Genomic DNA, 21,970 nt, shown 5'->3' with positions numbered 1-21,970 from the left:
GTTCTGTATCTACACTAGCTAAACACATTTATATTAACATTCTTTTTTTTTTCAAAATGTTAGAATACTTACGGAAGAATATTAAATATGCTGTAGAAATATAAGTTCAAGTTGGCTCAGATCTTTAACTAAATACATTATGTACAACTCCAAAGTTGCATTGGGGAAAATACACGAATCGTTGAGATGAGATGAGGTAAAATATGGAATGAAGTTTAGGATTGTTGAGTTAGATTGCGGACATTTTTAAACAGGAAGAGCTTATGAAAGGTTTGTATCCTGTTTGGTCATTGAATGAATGCGCACCGCAGCGTACTGAAAAGCACAATACACAACTCAAGTTAGGTGTTCTTTAATAGTGCTTGTAAGTCTCGGTCTCTCTCGCTTAAAATTGGAGATCTCGTTAGCAGAGGCGTAGCGAGGTGGGGGCGGGGCGGGGGGTGCGGACCGCACCGGGTGACGCCATTTAGGGGGGTGACACCAAGGCGAAAAATAGCAAAATATATAGAGAAAAACTTGAGGGGAGGGGGGTGCAAACCGAAAACTTGAGGGGCGGTGCAAATCGAAAGTTTGAGGGGGGGGGGGAATAAAAAATTTGAAAGTTTGTCCCCGGGAAGGGTCGGTACGCCTCTGAGGGGTGACACCATTAAGTGCCGCACCGGGTGACACCCGACCTCGCTACGCCACTGCTCGTTAGCCTGGTAGAGATACACATTTTTCACCTAAGTAATTGTTGTTAATATGATTCCCATTGATAAAAGAAACTTGGCGACTGTTTGTTTCTAAGCTTTGATTTAAGATTTTGAAATACCAAGAGTACCCGAAATACAACAATTATAATTTTTATACTAATAATATAATCAAATTTAGTACCGGTAGACCTATAGACTATTGATATTGTTTTAATATCTTAACTACGAATAGGACAACCGGTTTCGGATTCGAATAAATAATAACAAACTGTACACTTCTTAAAAATAAAATCACTATTTAAAGTAGTTTTTTTTTTTAAAGCTTGCCTACATCTTATAGTCTATCATTATCATTGTTTACGATTTTAAATAACTTAATAACAATAGGTAAAGTAGCTTTTTTCGTGACCGATTTTATAAATATATTCAAATTTGGTTTGAAAAAGACTAGCTGGCAAGTGTGAGAAGTGGGTGACCTACTTACAAGCCCTATTATAAGGTAGAAATTTAAAAAAATAAAATCGTGTGGAGTTGTGGCTTCTTTTATAGATGTGTGATTGGCTTTCGAACCTGGCGGCCCACGATGCAGCTGAAGTAGAGTTCACCTGTTACTGTGAACTCCGAATATGAAAAGGATTGTGTTGTCCACACAATGCTCAGCCGAAAGACAACAATGTGTTGGCTCAGGTATGACGTCATTTTAGATTTGATGGTCTGGATTTTGTGACGATGTGTGCTATTTTTCCTGTTTTAAAGCATGTAAGTGCATCTGTCGGATTTTAAAAATCCTCTTCGCACACAATTAAAAAAAGTTACCATCGTGCGCTGAAAACCTTCTACATGAAGACAAAAATAACTCAACTACTTTCTTTAAAATAAAAAGAATTCATACAGTTTTGTTAAACATATTCCCTTTACATATAATATTCCACACTGAAATCAGTTTAAAAAATCGTGCTTCTATCTGACGGAACTTTGTCTTTTGCTTGTACTTGTTCAGCATTTGTGAGTTCTTGCGTTGGCAACTTGCTTGGCGTGGTCGACTTTTGACTGTTGTTGGAGCGAATACTAGAGTTTTTCGAACCTGAACCTTCTTGATTGGAGTTCGTTTCCTCTACGAGGCCATTGGCAATTTTGGATAATTTACTCCGTAGGGGAGTCTCCCCCACCCCGGATTGTTTCCGGCGATCGGAAAACGAAAACCGGAATTTGAAAATCGATCTCCGTTGTTTCTGACCAGGTTGTCCAACCGACATGGAGACTCGTTTCTCGGGGGTCGGAATTTGTTCGACGGATTTCGTGTCTTCTGTGGGGATGGGGGGTTCGTCTGTTGAAAGCGGAACAAAACAGTCGACGTCAGATTCGGGACCCGTCAGGTCGTTGCCGTCGTAGAGGGAGGGGTGGTCGACGCAGGTCTCCCCAGAGACTTTAGTGCTGGCGCCGCTGACATTTTTCTCTCTGTAAGGTGCCAGCTGCAAGTCTGTTGCCGTCTGTGCAACTGTAACTGTAAGTCAGTGAAATGTCAGTGAACATTGTTACCAGCGATAGTGGATATCCGACAAATATATATATATATATATATATATATATATATATATATATATATATATATATATATATATATATATATATATATATATATATGTATATGTATATGTATATATATAAATATATATATATATATATATATATATATATATATATATATATATATATATATATATATATATGTATATGTATATGTATATATATATAAATAATATATATATATATATATATATATATATATATATATATATATATATATATATATATATATATATATATATATATATATATATATATATATATATGTATATATGTGTGTGTGTAAGTCTATATACATATGTATATATATATATATATATATATATATGTGTGTGTGTGTGTGTAAGTCTAACAAGTCTTTGATTATTTCCCGTATTATATCATAGGTAAGGGTCACCTATGTTAAATTGTACAAATGTTTTTCTCGGGCAAAAGAAAAATATATGCAAAACTGTGTTTGGCTAAATCTAGAAATGTGATGATTTATTTAGCTGTAGTAGGATGCTTGAGATATAGGCCTACTTTCACTAACAAGTAAAGTTTCCTCTCTAGCGTGACTCCAGAGGGCAGATGAAGTAGAGTTCGCCTGTTTAGGTGACCTTCGTATATGAAGGGATAGTTTGGTCAGCCCTATGCTCAGGCACCTTTACGTTGACAAGGGACCTATCAGAATTGTATGGATTCAGTGAGGCTCCGCTGGCACAAACCCGGGATTCGAACTCAAGACTTTTGAATTAGCAGTCGTACGGTCTACCACCCGACCACGACGTACCGACAAGCGGAGAGACGCAAGAGCAGATTCTAGTGAAATCTTTTCCAAATCAACACGCCAAAAAAAATAAACCTGGGTCATTAATTACGTTTGGAACTGGACGCCTCCAATTCCACTTCGTCCATCCGTCTCTGGATAGACTCGAACACGCACGCTGGACAGAAGCACCTCAGCCAGAATTGGTTGGTGGTCCAGAATTCCTTGCGGAACTTCCGACCGAAGAAGCAGTAGATGAGGAAGTTACTGGCGTTGTTGAAGAGGAGGATGATGGCCGTTATGTAGTACACTGAAAGTAGGTCACGATGATGGTTGTTATGTGTACACTGAAAGTAGGTCAGGATGATGGCCGTTGTGTAGTATACTGAAGGTCGGTCAGGACGATGGCTGTTATGTAGTACACTGAAAGTAGGTCAGGATGGTGGGCGTTATGTAGAACACTGAAAGTAGGTCAGGATGGTGGGCGTTATGTAGTACACTGAAAGTAGGTCAGGATGATGGCCGTATGTAGTACACTGAAAGTAGGTCAAGATTGGCCGTAATGTAGTACACTGAAAGTAGGTCAGGATGGTGGGCGTTATGTAGTACACTGAAAGTAGGTCAGGATGGTGGGCGTTATGTAGTACACTGAAAGAAGTTCAGGATGGTGGGCGTTATGTAGTATACTGAAAGTTGGTCAGGATGGTGGGTGATATATATTGCTGTGAAAGTAGGGGAGTATGGTGGTTATATAGCACACTTAAAGTAGGTTACGGGGATGGCCGTTATGTATTAAACTGAAAGTAGGTCAGCACGGTAGGCGTTATATAGGTCAGGTGTGGCCGTAGTGTAGTACACTTAAAGTAGGTCAGAGGTGTGGCCGTTATATAGTGCACTGAAAGTAGGTTAGGGTGGTGGTCGTTATATAATGATTTAAAAGTAGGTCAGAAGTATGGCCATAATGTAGTATCATGAAAGTAGGTCAGGATGATGGCCGTTATTTAGGACACTGAATGTCGGTCATTATATAAATAATAATATATAATAAAGATATAATAAGAAATTAGTACATAATAAGATAATATCTTATTATAATATGTTATCACAAAGCGCACAGTCAATTTATGAATATTAGTTCAGCATCAACAATCATTGACAACAGTTGAGGATCAACTAGATTTCAAATGGGATTAGGCTGAACCAGTGGCGTAGCCAGGATCGTCTCAAGGGGGGGTTCCAATTTTTTACCCGGGGACAAACTTTCGATTTGCACCCCCCCCCTCAAACTTTCGATTTGCACCCCCCCTCAAACTTTCGATTTGCACCCCCCCTCAAACTTTCGATTTGCACCCCCCCCCTCATACTTTTTATATATACCGAGGGGTCTATGGGGGGGGGGTTATGACCCCCCCCTAACCCCCCCTGCCTACGCCACTGGGCTGAACATTTAACTAGATATTAATATGATCCTGCTGGAAATAATCTAGGATTAATTGGGCGTTAGCTAGGCATTAAATTACCATTCATTGGACAATAATTGTAGACTAGGTTGACACTAACTAGACATTAAGTATACACCAGCTAAGTATTAACAAGATATTACGTGTACGTACATCAATAAGGTCTAACTGGACATTAACTAAAAAATAAACTGTACACCAACTGGAAATTAAATGTACATAAACAGGAAATTAACTAAACATAACTGTACACCAACTAGAAATTAAATGTATACTAACCTGACAATAACTACACGTTAACTGTACACGAACAGGAGACAAACTGGATATTAACTTAACATTAAATGTACACCAACAGGAGATTAACTGGACATTAACTTAACATAAACTGTACACCAACAGTAGATTAACTGGACATTAACTTAACATAAACTGTTCACGAACAGGAGTTTACTGGACATAAACTGTAGGCGAACAGGAGACAAACTGGACATTAACTTAAAATTAAATGTACACCAACAGGAGATTAACTGGACATTAACTTAACATAAACTGTTCACGAACAGGAGTTTACTGGACATAAACTGTAGGTGAACAGGAGACAAACTGGACATTAACTTAACATTAAATGTACACCAACAGGAGATTAACTGGACATTAACTTAACATAAACTGTTCACGAACAGGAGTTTACTGGACATAAACTGTAGGCGAACAGGAGACAAACTGGACATTAACTAAACATTAACTGAACACCAACAGGAAATTAAATGTACACAAACTGGACATTAACTTAACATAAACTGCACACGAACAGAGGATTAACTGGACATGTACCCATGTTAGCCTTGGCTAATCCCACGTGGGTGTTGGTGTCGAAGAAGAGCTTCTGGTTGAGCAGGTATATGGTGATGGGGAAGGCTGTGACGATAAACTGGGTGCTAGACAGGAATCCCAGAAACAGGAGCTGTTGCCGGGCTGTGGGATACAGAGCAGCACGTGAGACACAATGGGGTTAGCCGTACACATGTTATCTAAAATATGAGTGTTGATGTAATGAGATAATTTATATAGAATAATTATTAGGTGCAATTGTGCAATTCCTTGAACGAAATATGAGTATTGATGTAATGAGATAATTTATATAGAATAATTATTAGGTGCAATTGTGCAATTCCTTGAACGAAATATGAGTATTGATGTAATGAGATAATTTATATAGAATAATTATTAGGTGCAATTGTGCAATTCCTTGAACGAAATATGAGTATTGATGTAATGAGATAATTTATATAGAATAATTATTAGGTGCAATTGTGCAATTCCTTGAACGAAATATGAGTATTGATGTAATGAGATAATTTATATAGAATAATTATTAGGTGCAATTGTGCCATTCCTTGAACGAAATATATGTAGCAAGGAAATCTTCAGTAGGCTGCAACATAACTTTGGTTACTAAAGCGGCCGAAAAATAAACAGCGTTGGTTTCTTCTTTTGTTTCTTCTTCTTTGTTCTTAATTATAATGATCAACTAGATTTCTCCAACCTAATTAAGTATCATTGGTCAATTTTTTATGCTCCTTATAACTCATGGACACCGATTTTAGCATGCTTTACGTTGTGGATTTCCTTCCATACCATTTGTCTATCATAAAACAAAATAATTGTCAGCAGTTGTTTGATTTTATAGTTTTATCTCCTAGATAGGTTGCTAGATTGTCTAGGGTTTTGAACTCAGGACTCATCGATTAGCAGCGATAAGCTTTACTAACCCAACCACGCCGACCCCACTCCTGTTTAATTGTGTAGTTGTCTCTGCTAGAACTGTTGCTGTCTCTGTTAACGTGCTTCCTTTGTGTAACCATCAGCTCTCTCACCAAAAGATGCAGGACCAAAGGCCAACATACTTTTGTTTCGTCAGCCTTTTATGTTGTCGGCCTTTTGGATGTCGGCCTTTCAGCAGTCGGCCTTTTGTTTTGTCGGCCTTTTTGCAATCGATCTTTTGTCATGTCGGCCTTTTGCCTTGTCGGCCTTTTGGATGTCGGCCTTTTAGCAGTCGGCCTTTTGTCTTATGGCCTTTTGTCTTGTCGGCCTTTTGGATGTCGGCCTTTTAGTAGTCGGCCTTTTGTCTTTTCGGCCTTTTGTCGTGTCGGCCTTTTGGATGTCGGCCTTTTAGCAGTCGGCCTTTTGTCTTGTCGGCCTTTTGTCTTGTCGGGCTTTAGGATGTCGGCCTTTTGTCTTGTCGGCCTTTTGTGCTGTCGGCCTTTTGTCTTGTTGGCCTTTTGTGTTGTCGGCCTTTTGGATGTCGGCCTTTTGTGTTGTCTGCCTTTTAGCAGTGGGCCTTTTGTCGGCCTTTTGTCCGGATCCCCTCATCAAATACCACCAAAATTCACAATATTAACCTTTGTTAAAACAGAATCACATCACCAGCGTTAAAAACATCGTGCCAAACAAAAACTCAAACCTCTGATAGTGGACTTGACCTCGATCTGGCTGGAACTCTTGTAGCGGTAGAGGCAGAAGGTGGCGATGTTGAGAACCAGTAGCACGAAGGCCGGCATGAAGGCGTAGAAGGATGCGATGATCATGGCGGAGATGGTTGTTTCGTCCATGTAGCACTCTGTTGTATCACTGAAGGATAGACACATTGATTCACTCTAGGATAGACATATTGATGCACTCTAGGATAGACGTATTGATTCACTCTAGGATAGACACATTGATGCACTCTAGGATAGACACATTGATGCACTCTAGGATAGACACATTGATGCACTCTAGGATAAACACATTGATTCACTCTAGGGTAGACGTATTGATTCACTCTAGGATAGACACATTGATTCACTCTAGGATAGACGTATTGATTCACTCTAGGATAGACACATTGATGCACTCTAGGATAGACACATTGATGCACTCTAGGATAGACGAATTGATTCACTCTAGGATAGACACATTGATGCACTCTAGGATAGACGTATTGATTCACTCTAGGATAGACACATTGATTCACTCTAGGATAGACGTATTGATTCACTCTAGGATAGACACATTGATTCACTCTAGGATAGACGAATTGATTCACTCTAGGATAGACACATTGATGCACTCTAGGATAGACGTATTGATTCACTCTAGGATAGACACATTGATTCACTCTAGGATAGACACATTGATGCACTATATCAGGGGTCCCCTCATCCGGCCCGCGGAGATATTTTTTCCAAGGAAAAATTGTTTGTCGGTGATTGCTGAGGAACTTTGCCCAGAAAAATCAAAGACATGCCTGCAAAAAACTGGCCCCCAAACTGAAATTTGATAGTTAATGCGGCCCTCGGACTCAAAAGTTTGGAGACCCCTTCACTATATGATTGATACATTGATTCACTAAATGATAGACACATTAATTCACTAAATGATAGACACATTAATTCACTAAATGATAGACATATCGATTCACTCTAGGATAGACATATTGATTCACTAAATGATAGACATATTAATTCACTAAATGATAGACATATTGATTCACTAAATGATAGACACATTGATTTACTAAATGATAGACATATTGATTCACTAAATGATAGACACATTAATTCACTAAATGATAGACACATTGATTCGCTAAATGATAGACACATTGATTCACTAAATGATAAACACATTGATTCACATATATAAAGACACCACATTGATTCACTAAATGATAGACATATGGATTCACTAAATGATAGACACATTGCTTCACTAAATGATAGACACATTGCTTCACTAAATGATAGACACATTGATTCACTAAATGATAGACACATTGATTCACTAAATGATAAACACATTGATTCACATATATAAAGACACCACATTGATTCACTAAATGATAGACACATGGATTCACTAAATGATAGACACATTGCTTCACTAAATGATAGACACATTGCTTCACTAAATGATAGACACGTTGATTCACTAAATGATAAACCCATTGATTTACATATATAAAGACACCAAATTGATTCACTAAATGATAGACACATGAATTCACTAAATGATAGACACATTGATTCACTAAATGATAGACACATTAATTCACTAAATGATAGACACATTGATTCTCTAATATATAGACACAGTGATTCACTAAATGATGGACACATTGATTCACTCTAGGATAGATACATTGATTCTCTAAATGATAGACACATTAATTCACTAAATGATAGACACATTGATCTACTTAAATATAGACACATTGATTCACTCAAATATAGACAGATTTATCTACTAGCCTCCATCTGGCTACTTACCTATCCTCTATCTGAACTATTTACCTAGCCTATATCTTGACCTTTTACCTAGCCTCTATCTTGACCTTTACCTAGCCTATATGTTGACCTTTTACCTAACCTATACCTTGACCTTTTTCCTAACTTATACCTTGACCATTTCCTAACTTATACCTTTACCTTTTCCCTAACCTATACCTTGACCTTCTAATTAACCTATACCTTGACCTTTGACACAGCTTTCACCTGCCTCTACTTACCCACTATCGTTTGTATATCGCACACAGAAATGCAAGCAGATGATGATGAAGGCAGAGCATACGACACAGAAGGCGATGATGACGATTATTGGGTGTGTTGCAGTCACAAGTCGTTTGGTCCTATTGTTAGAAAACAAAGTAATAGAATAAACTAGTTTATAGGATACGAGCTGTGATTCAAGAGCTGTGATTCAAAATATTTTGTTTTAAAATACTATCAGTAGCTCGTGAAGAACGATTATATATACGAGCCGACCCGCGGCGTATCATACGCCGCTGTTTATTAGTTGTTTTTTCTACTTTTCAGTGATTCATAATTTGTGAATTCGACAGTACCAATGCTGCCACTGAAAATATTTGCTTTGAAGCACTATCAGTAGGTCGTTAAGGACGATACTACCCCCACCCTTCACCCCCCCCCCCCCCCGTGAAAGCAGCCTCCTCTTAGTTACCTCCCCTAAGTTTAAAATCGTTTCAAACTAAATTATCTACCCCTAATAGCCGTCACTAAACCCGGCTCTACGATTGTAATCTTTTAGCGTGAACCACAGCTCACCAGACCATGTGGGGGTGGGGGTGGTAGCGATATGCCTAGAGAGGAAGAGAGGGGGCTGCTAGGGGGCGCGCTTACAGCTTGGTGTTTTCTAGGGTATCGTAAAAGATAATTATATATAGATTATTTAATAAAAAAAAAAAAAAAAATTAACAATTTATTTTTAAAAATGATTAAAGAGGACGTCGTACAAACTCAAGAGCTGAGATCCGAACTCGAGTCTTTCGTGTTACAAGCCGAACGCTCTACCAATTGACCGCTTTATCCCACGTATGCAGCAATAACCTGTTGACCTACCTGTCAATCAAATAGAGCAAACGGCACACAGTGATCATGACCAAATGCCAGGTACTAATGCTCATCAAAGTGCAGGTAATCCATTTGGTGAACCTAAGAACAAGTTAAAGTTAGAGGTACGAGTTATCGTTTCTGAGATCGTGAATTATCAAATGATTTTTGCCAGAAAGCACATTTTTCAACCAAAATTTAATATTTCATAACATTTAGAAACAAGTACAAAAAGACAAAATGGGACGGAGTGGTCTAGCGGTAGAGAGCTGGACTGCTAACCCGTTCGAGTTCAAATCCGGGTTCAAGTCAGTAGACAGTCCCTGAGTCCACCCAACTATGATGGGTACCTAACTCAAGTTAGGGAAAGTAAAGGCAGCTGGGCATTGTGCTGATCACACTATCTCTTCATATGCCGAGGTCACAGAAACAAGTGAACTCTACTTCACTTGCCACATAGACCGTCAGGTTTGAAAGGGAAAGGAAACTTTACTTTACTTTTTTACAAAATGACTTCCGGTTTTATTAAGGCTCGAAATATTACTATTAATATAATGGTAATTTAGCTAACATTTTTATTTTTAAATTGGATTAGTAGATTTAAGGTGTTGTGTTGATATGGGATGTTATATTATTTAATGTAAATAAACTTTTAGGTTAACTCCCAATGACCACAAATGTGTTTTTTATCATGGAAAACAAATGTAGTGACTTTCATTGTTTACTTTCCTTGGTCACTCCAGTTGATTCAAAGAAGGGTTGTCGGATTTTTAAAAAAAAATATTTGATATCTAAACAGCTTTTCAACGGCGTATATTTAGGGGTCATCCATAAATGATGTCACGCTTTTTTGGACGATTTTTGCCTCCCCCCTCCCCTCCGTCACACATCGTCACAAAAAGCCAGACCCCACCTAAAATGACGTCACACCTCAGCCTACAACCCCCCCCCCCCACCCCCTCAAAATTGCAGTTGAATTTTTTTTAAACATTGATATTTTTCCAAAATCTTGTCTGAACTCGGTCAAAATAGAGTATTTTAATCAATTCGTATTTTTTTCTAAAACAAAATAACGTCTAAAATTTGTTTTCTAACATTGCTTTTTTATAATGCAAAAGTGTAACATCGCACCATCTAACCCCCCCCCCCCCCCACACCCCCTCCCTCTCATCACACACCTTCACAAAATTACGGACCCCACTCCCCCCCTACAAGTGTGACGTCATTTATGGACGACCCCTTAATACAAACATACAAGAATGAGTGTAACCAATCGTTCCCAAGCAGATTTAATATTTTAAAATGTAACTGTAATTGTATCGCTTGCCATATTAAAAAATATTTTAAAAAATAGTATGATACATAGATTTTTCAAGCTTATTACTCTGATCTGATGTAATAGTATTGAATTATGTCATGTTGGTTGTTCAAGGTAACGGAGAGGATAGGTCTACTACATGATGTGCAATGTCGATGTTGTACTTTGGGGGCTACTAAAGAAATACAGTTTCCTTTCTAACCTGACGGTCCATGGGGCAAGTGAGGTAGAGTTCGTCTGTTTATGTGCCATCGATATGTAGAGTGATAGTGTGGCCAGCACTATGTCCAACTGACTTTACTTTCCCAAACGTGAGTCAGGTACCCATCAGAGCTGGGTGGACCCAGGGACGTCTACGTGCATGGGATCTGAACTCGAGTCTTTTGGATTGGCAGTCGTATGCTCTACCATTCGACCACGACCGTTTTCTTCGTGTATAAAGAGGTAATGTGGTTGACACTAAACTATCAAACAACTTTTACTACGGCTTTTGTGGGAAATAGGTTCAAGGCTTCAATTCTTAGCTTTAGCAACCAATGCTATTATTAAATCATTTTATTTAAATGCTTTTATTTAAACAAGTGTTATATTTTCTAATTTTAAACTCATTTCAAAACTTTATAATTATTTTTTTTTTTAAATTACACCATCATAAGCAAACAATGCAAATATTTAGAACATGGACAGGATCGAGTTCACGTAATCGATTACCTACAGGCAAATTCTCGGTGTATAGTAAACAAACTCGGATCCCGTTATCGAGAGTGTGATCATTCTGATTGCCGACATGATGAGGATGATGATGTTAAACATACACATGCTCACTAGGTAGTCGCTGAATAGGTTGTCTTTCATTTTGGACCTGACTAGCGTCAGAATAGTCAATATATTACCTAATCAGAGATGAAGAATTCATTTACACAAATGTCGTATATAATTTGACAAGATGTAACCAGAGGCGTAGCGAGGGGGCGGGGGGCGGGGGGTTACATATGTCCCCGTGCGCCGACCTGAGGGGGCGCCAAAATGGGTTTGAAAAAAGAAATTAAAATCTTATTTTAGCTGCATTTTTGTTTTATAAATATAAAAAAAAATATATGAGACGGGGGGTGGGGTGCTAATCGAAAGTTAGAGGGGTGGGGGTGCAAATCGAAAGTTTGAGGGGGGTACAAATCGAAAGTTGAAAGGTTGGTCCCCAGGGGGGGGGGGGTGGGGCGCCAAATTGAAAGTTTGTCCCCGGGCGCCGGGAAGGGTCGCTACGCCTATGGATGTAACTGGAATAAAAAAACACAATTAGGTTCATAATAATAAAGATAAAAAAAACAACCACTTATTATTATGGTAAAAGTAATCTGGGGACAGTGTGGTCAAGGGGTAAAGCCCCAGACTGCTGACCCGAAAGTCTCGAGTTCAAACCCGGGCTCGAGTCTGTAGGACGTCCCTGAGTCCACTCAGCTCTGATGGGTACATGACTCACGTTAGGGAAACAAAGGCAGCTGGCCATAGTGCTGACTACACTATCCCTTCATTTGCCAAGATCACTGAAACCCTAAAAGCACCCACCGTGAAAAAAAAAAGAACGGACCACCGACATTATATCCCTAACCAAAAAAAGCACCCACCGTGAAAAAAAAAAGAACGGACCACTGACATTATATCCCTAACCAAAAAAAGCACCCACTGTGAAAAAAAAAAGAACGGACCACCGACATTATATCCCTAACCCTAAAAGCACCCACCGTGAAAAAAAAAAGAACGGACCACCGACATTATATCCCTAACCCTAAAAGCACCCACCGTGAAAAAAAAAGAACGGACCACCGACATTATATCCCTAACCAAAAAAAGCACCCACCGTGAAAAAAAAAGAACGGACCACCGACATTATATCCCTAACCCTAAAAGCACCCACCGTGAAAAAAAAAGAACGGACCACCGACATTATATCCCTAACCAAAAAAAGCACCCACCCGGCACCCCTATCACCATGAGCAGCAGGAACCCCGACAACACGATGATCATCTGTGCGTAGAAAATCTTCTGCATGGTTACCAGATCCTGTGGGGTGGGGCTGGGCATCTTAGTGTGACCCACGGCTACAATTTGTGCTCCGTCCATCGTGCCAGGGGGTCGGTCGTCAGGGCCAATGTCTAGGGGGGGGAGGGGGGGAGTGCATGTTGTTTGGATTATAATCAGAAACTTTGTAATCGTAATCGTAATTTTAAGTGTAGTCATAACGTAATCATACTAATAGAAGTAATCGATATTGATATCGTATTCGTAAGCACACTCATATTCATGCTCATGTTCATGCACATGTTCATACCCATAACCATAACCATTACCATACCCATAACCATACCCATAACCATGCCCATAACCATAACCATAACAATAACCATGACCATAACCATAACCATAACCATAACCATAACCATAACCATAACCATAACCATAACCATAACCATGACCATGACCATAACCATAACCATAACCATAACCATAACCATAACCATAACCATAACCATAACCATAACCATAACCATAACCATTACCTAACCATAACCATAAACATAACCATAACCATTACCTAACCATAACCATAACCATACCCTAACCATAACCATAGCCATAGCCATAGCCATAGCCATAACCATAACCATAACCATAACCATAACCATAACCATAACCATAACCATAACCATAACCATAACCATAACCATAACCATAACCATAACCATAACCATAACCATAACCATAACCATAACCATAACCATAACCATAAACATAACCATAACCATACCCTAACCTTAACCCTAACCCTAACCATAACCATAACCATAACCATAACCGTAACCGTAACCGTTACCGTAACCGTAACCATAACCATAACCATAACCATAACCATAACCATAACCATACCCATGCCCACACTCACAATCAGTCATAATCACAATCATAATCACAATCATAATCACAATCATAATCACAATCATAATCATAGTCACAATCATAATCACAATCATAATCACAATCATAGTCACAATCATAATCACAATCATAATCACAATCCCAGTCGTGATCGCAGTCACAGTCGCAATCGTAATCATAATATTAAAATAAAATGATAAACAATCGACATACCTTGATCAGAATCCCGAAATGTGTAAGGTGTTTTTATGCAATCCTCTAAGTTAGCGTAGTTACACTCAGTTTAACGGGTTTAACTTTAGACCCTTGATCGGGTTTAACTATTATCGTAAAAAAATCGAACCCTAACAGATAAAACAAAGGTTCGATACCTAACTATTGAATCTTAAAGAGTTTTCTAGACGATTCTGCCTGTATTGTATTTTTTAAATAGAATATCTACTTCGTTTTATTGTTTACATTTACAAGGAAATACATTCACCATTGGGGATAACTCACTTTCTAAGCCCCACTAACTATTTTAAAAACAAACAGATGAAGACAACTTCAAAGGCTACAGTTCCCGTTTTTCAACGATCAGAGTCATAGCAGTTTCAATGACAGAATACAATGAACTATTAAAATGTGGGGATGAATTACCCTGTAAAACATCTAAAGCACGGAGAAAAACCGGAAGTATGACTAGGGCGCCATGATTTTGAGTAGAAACGGAAGTGGATAGAAAAAGATTCGCCATTTAAAAAGAAGTTGAGAAGAATAAAGAAAAAACAAATTAAAAATGAAATAATAATGCGAATGTATAAAAATCAATTGACTTAAGTCAACTTGTGATTTTAAAATGTAGCTATAAAAATATTGCATTGGATTTTGAATAAAAAAGTTACTAAACCTAAACATTACAAAGAACCAATTTAAGACATTAATTATATAAATGGGTAGGGAGTATTAATTACAGAGTGTTTTAATGAATACTTGAGAAATATTTTCAAGAATAATGCACAGCAGCTAGAGTATTTTCGGAGCTTCCTTAGGAGATTTTCCAAATATATTTTAACAAGATATAAAAATAAAATATTTACAATAAGTATCTTATTAAAAACAAAGTAATGTCATTCTTCCAGTTGTATCGTGTTCTTTTTTTAGACTTTGGTGGAGGTGGGGATTTGATCTCATAGCACAAGTTGTTGAAAATCTCTATTTCCGTAGATTCACTTGAAACAGCAAAATCATACTCTGATCAGCCCATGCCAAGCATACAAACATACAAACATACAAACATACAAACATACAAACATACAAACATACAAACATACAAACATACAAACATACAAACATACAAACATACAAACATACAAACATACAAACATACAAACATACAAACATACAAACATACAAACATACAAACATACAAACATACAAACATACAAACATACAAACATACAAACATACAAACATACAAACAGTCTATTGCGAGTTGACTGAGGTTGGTGTGGAGGGGGGGGGGGGGAGGCGGTAGGATGCTTTGATGAATCAAAGACCTGATAAGACGGTCTTTTAACATGGTCTTTTCTTGAGACGTTTATTTATGTTTGAAATGAAGCTACACATTTATATATGTGTTGTTGTGTATATATATATATATATATATATATATATATATATATATGTGTGTGTGTGTTTATGTGTGTACGGAGGTGTGTAAGAGGACTATGTCTGTGTGGTTTTTGTGTGCGCGTGGGTGTGGAAGGGGCATTTGGATAAAGTCTGAGAAGACTTCATTATGTATGAAATGAAAGATTTGAATTCTAACTCAAATCATGACTGGATTCGCGTATCTATTGTTTTTTTTTTTTTTTTTTTGCTGCTCTTTTCACACACACACCCGAAAGAATACATAACTCATATAAAGACGCAAAATAATTCAAATTGAGAATTAATTTAATAACATTTTTAATACATTGTTTATTCAGTAATACATTTTTGTTTCGTAAACCTCGTTTGTACGAATTTGTCAGCACGTATTAAAACAAAGACACAATAACACAAACTAGTAATAAGCGCATCTGTTCATTGCACCGCTCGTGAATGTCGTTTGTAATAATTCGTCAGCATAGTTTAAAATGAAAGGGACACAATGACACAATAACACAAACTAGTAATAAGAGCATCTATTCATTGCATTGTTCGTAACTTTGTTTGTAAGAATTTATCAGCAGATATTAAAACAATGTCGGAATAACACAAGCAAGTAATGAGCGTAATGTTCGGATGCTTCGTTTAGATACAAAAACCAAAATCTCAACCCAATGTCTTTCTCAAGCTTTGAGCGATCGCTTTTGTCCTATACGAGAATGTTTTGTTATTGCCTCAAGTTTTGAGCGATGGCTTTTATCCAGTGGCGTAGCGAGGTCGGGTGTCACCCGGTGTGCTACTTAATGGTGTCACCCCCCCCCCCCCAGAGGCGTAGCGACCCTTCCCGCCCGCCCGGGGACAAATTTTCGATTTGTTTGCACCCCTCCCCCCTCAAATTTTCGATGTGCACCCCCTCCCCTCAAACTTTCGATTTGCACCCCCCCCCCTCCCTCAAACTTTCGAATTGCACCCCCTCCCCCCCTTCAAATTTTTCTGTATAATATTTTGCTATTTTTTGCCTTGGTGTCACCCCCCTAAATGGTGGCTGTCACCCGGTGCGATCCACACCCCCCGCCCCCCCCCCCCCCCTCGCTACGCCTCTGCTTTTGTCCTATACAGGCGTATTCTTGTGCTTGACTTCAATGGCGACGGTGTACCTGCTCTTCTTGGGAGCCCGCCAGTCTAACGCAGTGGTTTCATCTGATGACGCACTGGTTCCTCTGGGCTTATGCGAGTGCTCATGGCCTGTGAAACGAATAAATAATGTCAAGTTGACCATTCGTTTAAAGTACATTGTCATTTAGCCGTGAGAGTGAAAAACTTTATTTAAAATTAAAAAAAAAAATAATTTTGGGGTATGATATAAATGGGTCCGGGTTCCAATCTTAGAGCGTCTCTTAGAGTCCACTCAGCTCTGATTGGTACCTAACCCACGTCAGGGAGTAATGTCGACTAGAGTTAGTAACAGTGTTTCTTCCAGACTTTTTTTTTCTCCGGAGGGGGGGGGGGGGCACTTAAAATTTTCGGGGGGGTGGCGGTAGACTTTCTTCGGTGGGGCGGACACTGTTAAAAGTATATATTTTCTATATAAATTATATAAATTTCATTTCGTTCGGGGGGACGGTAGAATTTTTTCGGGGGGGGGGGGGGGGGGACGGACTTTGCCCCCCCCCCCCCCGAAGAGATGCCTGGAAGAAACTCTGGTTAGTACTTAGCACACTATCCCTTCAGAAGCGGGTGGGGGGGGGGGGAAGAGAAGAGGACATCGAAACAGGTGAACTAATCGTTGTCTACCCAATAGACCTCGAACTTTGATAGGGAAACTTTACTTTACTTAAATATTTATCTATATATATATATATTATATATATATATATATATATATATATATATATATATATATATATATATATATATATATAACAAATATAACAAAACATATATAACAAATGTGAAGTTGTATAGATACCTCCATGTTTTTTCAGTGCTGTGTAATTAGGAGCTGAAAAATTCCAATAGAGGACGTTATGCATACAAGCCACCAGTGAAGCCTTACGTATGGGGTACATAACGAACTTCATATGCTTGCGAAACTTGCCGCCAAACAGGCAGAAGAGCAGGTAGCTGGTGGCGTTGTTGAAGTAGAGCAACAGGTAGGTGATGTTGAAACCTGATGGTAGATTGTTCAGGTGTGGGGTATTTTTGATAATAGGGGTGGGTGTTGGATAAAACATATGATGAAGGTCAGATGTGAGTAGTTTGTATAAGTGAAAATGAAGCACAATAAGAAGAAGGTTTTATTAAGGGGGAAGGCTCCGGTAAAAAAAAAAAAAAACTTTTTTAATACTCGTGCCCCAAAATATGGAAGAAGATTATGGATTGATTATTTATTGGGCTTAAATTGTAATATTTTATGAATTGTGGAAAACCTACGAAGGGGTTAATTTTTAAAGATGGCCGCCGTTGTCATAGTTACCAAGATTTTTCCACCAATTGTTTTTAGTGGAAATCTATATGCTGATGTATCTTAATAAAGCTGTAAAGAAATAACTGTTTTCTAACGAGTATTAAAAAAGTTTTTTTTTTTACCGGAGCCTTCCCCCATAAAGGAATAGCAAAATAGTTATAGTTATTCCAACGCCAGATGTAGATATAGGTACATAACATAGTGCCAGAAAAATATTTATCTGTTAAATTTAGACATAGGTGGTATGGACATGATATATAGATTAGCGAAAGAGGAGAGTTGGCTTATGGTAAGGGTGAGGAGCAGTGGAGTAGCGAGGTCGGGTGTCACTTAATGGTGTCACCCCCCCCCCCCCCCCCCCCAGAGGCGTAGCGACCCTTCCCGGGACAATCTTTCAATTTTCGAATTGCACCCACCCCTCAAACTTTCGATTTGCACCACACCCTCAAACTTTCGATTTCATTTGCACCCCCCCCCCCAACTTCCGATTTGCATCCCCCTCCCTTCGATTTTCACCTCTTAAAACACTATTAAACACTCGTATTAATCACTTAATTAAGTGGAATTACCATTTTCCCCTATATATTTTGCTATTTTTTTGCCTTGGTGTCACCCCCCCCCCCCTCTAAATGGTGTCAGCCCCCCCCCCCCCCCCCCATCGCTACGCCTCTGGTGAGGAGTGAGTATTTTGAAGATGTGAGATGAATATTCAATAACATTTCAGGCTTGCGATATTAGGAGGGCCATGGCTGTTTTTAACAACAGTTCGATCTTAGACAGGTGATCAATGGTTTTAACAACAGTTCGATCTTAGGAAGGTGATTAATGGTTTAAGTACAGTTCGATCTTTGGAAGGTGATTAATGGTTTTAACAACAGTTCGATCTTAGAAAGGTGATTAATGGTTTTAACAACAGTTCGATCTTAGGAAGGTGATTAATGGTTTTAACAACAGTTCGATCTTAGGAAGGTGATTAATGGTTTTAACAACAGATCGATCTTAGAAAGGTGATTAATTGTTTAAGTACAGTTCGATCTTAGGAAGGTGATTAATGGTTTTAACAACAGATCGATCTTAGAAAGGTGATTAATTGTTTAAGTACAGTTCGATAATAGGAAGGTGATTAATGGTTTTAACAACAGTTCGATCTTAGAAAGGTGATTAATTGTTTAAGTACAGTTCGATAATAGGAAGGTGATTAATGGTTTTAACAACAGTTCGATCTTAGGAAGGTGATTAATTGTTTAAGTACAGTTCGATCTTAGAAAGGTGATTAATGGTTTTAACAACAGTTCGATCTTAGGAAGCTGATTAATGGTTTTAACAACAGTTCGATCTTAGGAAGGTGATTAATGGTTTTAACAACAGTTCGATCTTAGGAAGGTGATTAATGGTTTTAACAACAGTTCGATCTTAGGAAGGTGATTAATGGTTTTAACAATAGTTCGATCTTAGGAAGGTGATTAATTGTTTAAGTACAGTTCGATCTAAGGAAGCTGATTAATGGTTTTAACAACAGTTCGATCTTAGGAAGGTGATTAATGGTTTTAACAACAATTCGATCTTAGGAAGCTGATTAATGGTTTTAACAACAGTTCGATCTTAGGAAGGTGATTAATGGTTTTAACAATAGTTCGATCTTAGGAAGGTGATTAATTGTTTAAGTACAGTTCGATCTTAGGAAGGTGATTAATGGTTTTAACAACAGATCGATCTTAGAAAGGTGATTAATTGTTTAAGTACAGTTCGATAATAGGAAGGTGATTAATGGTTTTAACAACAGTTCGATCTTAGGAAGGTGATTAATTGTTTAAGTACAGTTCGATAATAGGAAGGTGATTAATGGTTTTAACAACAGTTCGATCTTAGGAAGGTGATTAATGGTTTAAGTACAGTTCGATCTAAGGAAGGTGATTAATGGTTTTAACAACAGTTCGATCTTAGGAAGCTGATTAATGGTTTTAACAACAGATCGATCTTAGAAAGGTGATTAATTGTTTAAGTACAGTTCGATAATAGGAAGGTGATTAATGGTTTTAACAACAGTTCGATCTTAGAAAGGTGATTAATTGTTTAAGTACAGTTCGATAATAGGAAGGTGATTAATGGTTTTAACAACAGTTCGATCTTAGGAAGGTGATTAATTGTTTAAGTACAGTTCGATCTTAGAAAGGTGATTAATGGTTTTAACAACAGTTCGATCTTAGGAAGCTGATTAATGGTTTTAACAACAGTTCGATCTTAGGAAGGTGATTAATGGTTTTAACAACAATTCGATCTTAGGAAGCTGATTAATGGTTTTAACAACAGTTCGATCTTAGGAAGGTGATTAATGGTTTTAACAATAGTTCGATCTTAGGAAGGTGATTAATTGTTTAAGTACAGTTCGATCTAAGGAAGCTGATTAATGGTTTTAACAACAGTTCGATCTTAGGAAGGTGATTAATGGTTTTAACAACAGTTCGATCTTAGGAAGGTGATCAATGGTTTTAACAACAATTCGATCTTAGGAAGCTGATTAATGGTTTTAACAACAGTTCGATCTTAGGAAGGTGATTAATGGTTTTAACAATAGTTCGATCTTAGGAAGGTGATTAATTGTTTAAGTACAGTTCGATCTTAGGAAGGTGATTAATGGTTTTAACAACAGATCGATCTTAGAAAGGTGATTAATTGTTTAAGTACAGTTCGATAATAGGAAGGTGATTAATGGTTTTAACAACAGTTCGATCTTAGGAAGGTGATTAATGGTTTAAGTACAGTTCGATCTAAGGAAGGTGATTAATGGTTTTAACAACAGTTCGATCTTAGGAAGCTGATTAATGGTTTTAACAACAGTTCGATCTTAGGAAGGTGATTAATGGTTTTAACAACAATTCGATCTTAGGAAGGTGATTAATGGTTTTAGGTACAGTTCGATAATAGGAGGGTGTGAAAACAGGCACGTTCATGCTACAACAACCTCACACATCAAAATAATTACATTAATTAAATTTACAAGTAATGACATTAAACACAAAAAGCGGCTACTCGTATCTACCTACAGATGTATGAGATTGAAATACTGACTTAAAGCATTTATAAAGCCACTACTTAAAAAAAAATATAGCATCTAACTAGGGATATAAAACATTCATGTCGAACCGACTAAAAACGAATTTTTGCATCTGATTAGGGATGTAAAGCATTTTTTTACTGACTTAAGTTGTGTAACAAATGATGTACAAATAATGTACCAACAAAAGATGTACCTACAAAAGATGTACCTAGACATGTTGTACCAACAAATGATGTACAAATAAATAATATACCAACAAATGATGTACTTACACATGATGTACCAACAAATGATATACCTACAATTAATGTACAAATAAATGTTATACCAACAAGTGATGTACCAACAAATGATATACCAACAAATGATGTACCTACAAATGTTGTACCAACAAATGATATACCAAAAATGATGTACCTAGAAATGTTGTACCAACAAATGATATACCAACAAATGATATACCAAAAAATGATATACCAACAAATGATGTACCTACAAATGTTGTACCAACAAATGATATACCGAAAATGATGTACCTAGAAATGTTGTACCAAAAATGATATACCAAAAATGATATACCAACAAATGATGTACCTACAAATGTTGTATCAACAAATGATATACCAACAAATGATGTACCTAGAAATGTTGTACCAACAAATGATATACCAACAAATGATGTAC

The 21,970-nt window shown here is 37.7% G+C and overlaps 2 protein-coding genes across 2 annotated transcripts in view; both read right to left on the bottom strand.

The window, feature by feature from the left end:
• Positions 1-1,610: 1,610 nt before the first annotated feature.
• On the bottom strand, positions 1,611-12,083 carry LOC131948924 (uncharacterized). Its single transcript, XM_059310653.1, has 7 exons — positions 11,914-12,083; positions 9,890-9,982; positions 9,040-9,159; positions 6,955-7,121; positions 5,325-5,465; positions 3,140-3,337; positions 1,611-2,196 (listed from the first exon to the last, which is right to left on the bottom strand). Exons 1-7 carry the CDS (start codon positions 12,051-12,053, stop codon positions 1,637-1,639), a joined length of 1,419 nt encoding a protein of 472 aa, XP_059166636.1. The 5' UTR covers positions 12,054-12,083; the 3' UTR covers positions 1,611-1,636.
• A 4,789-nt stretch (positions 12,084-16,872) lies between these two features.
• Positions 16,873-21,970, bottom strand: part of LOC131948918 (uncharacterized) — a 34,222-nt gene continuing 29,124 nt past the window's right edge. Inside the window, exons 13-14 of the mRNA XM_059310645.1 lie at positions 17,731-17,931; positions 16,873-17,006 (exon numbers count right to left, since the gene is read on the bottom strand). Of these exons, the coding sequence (XP_059166628.1) occupies positions 16,873-17,006; positions 17,731-17,931 (335 nt within the window). The remainder of the gene's footprint in view (positions 17,007-17,730; positions 17,932-21,970) is intronic.

This window comes from Physella acuta, unplaced genomic scaffold (genome assembly GCF_028476545.2).
Source record: "Physella acuta isolate Inbredline_101_S28 unplaced genomic scaffold, ASM2847654v3 ptg000665l, whole genome shotgun sequence".
In the NCBI taxonomy this organism is placed as follows: domain Eukaryota; kingdom Metazoa; phylum Mollusca; class Gastropoda; family Physidae; genus Physella; species Physella acuta.
Note: the sequence above shows the minus strand (reverse complement) of the source record. Positions and strands in the feature narration are given on the sequence as shown.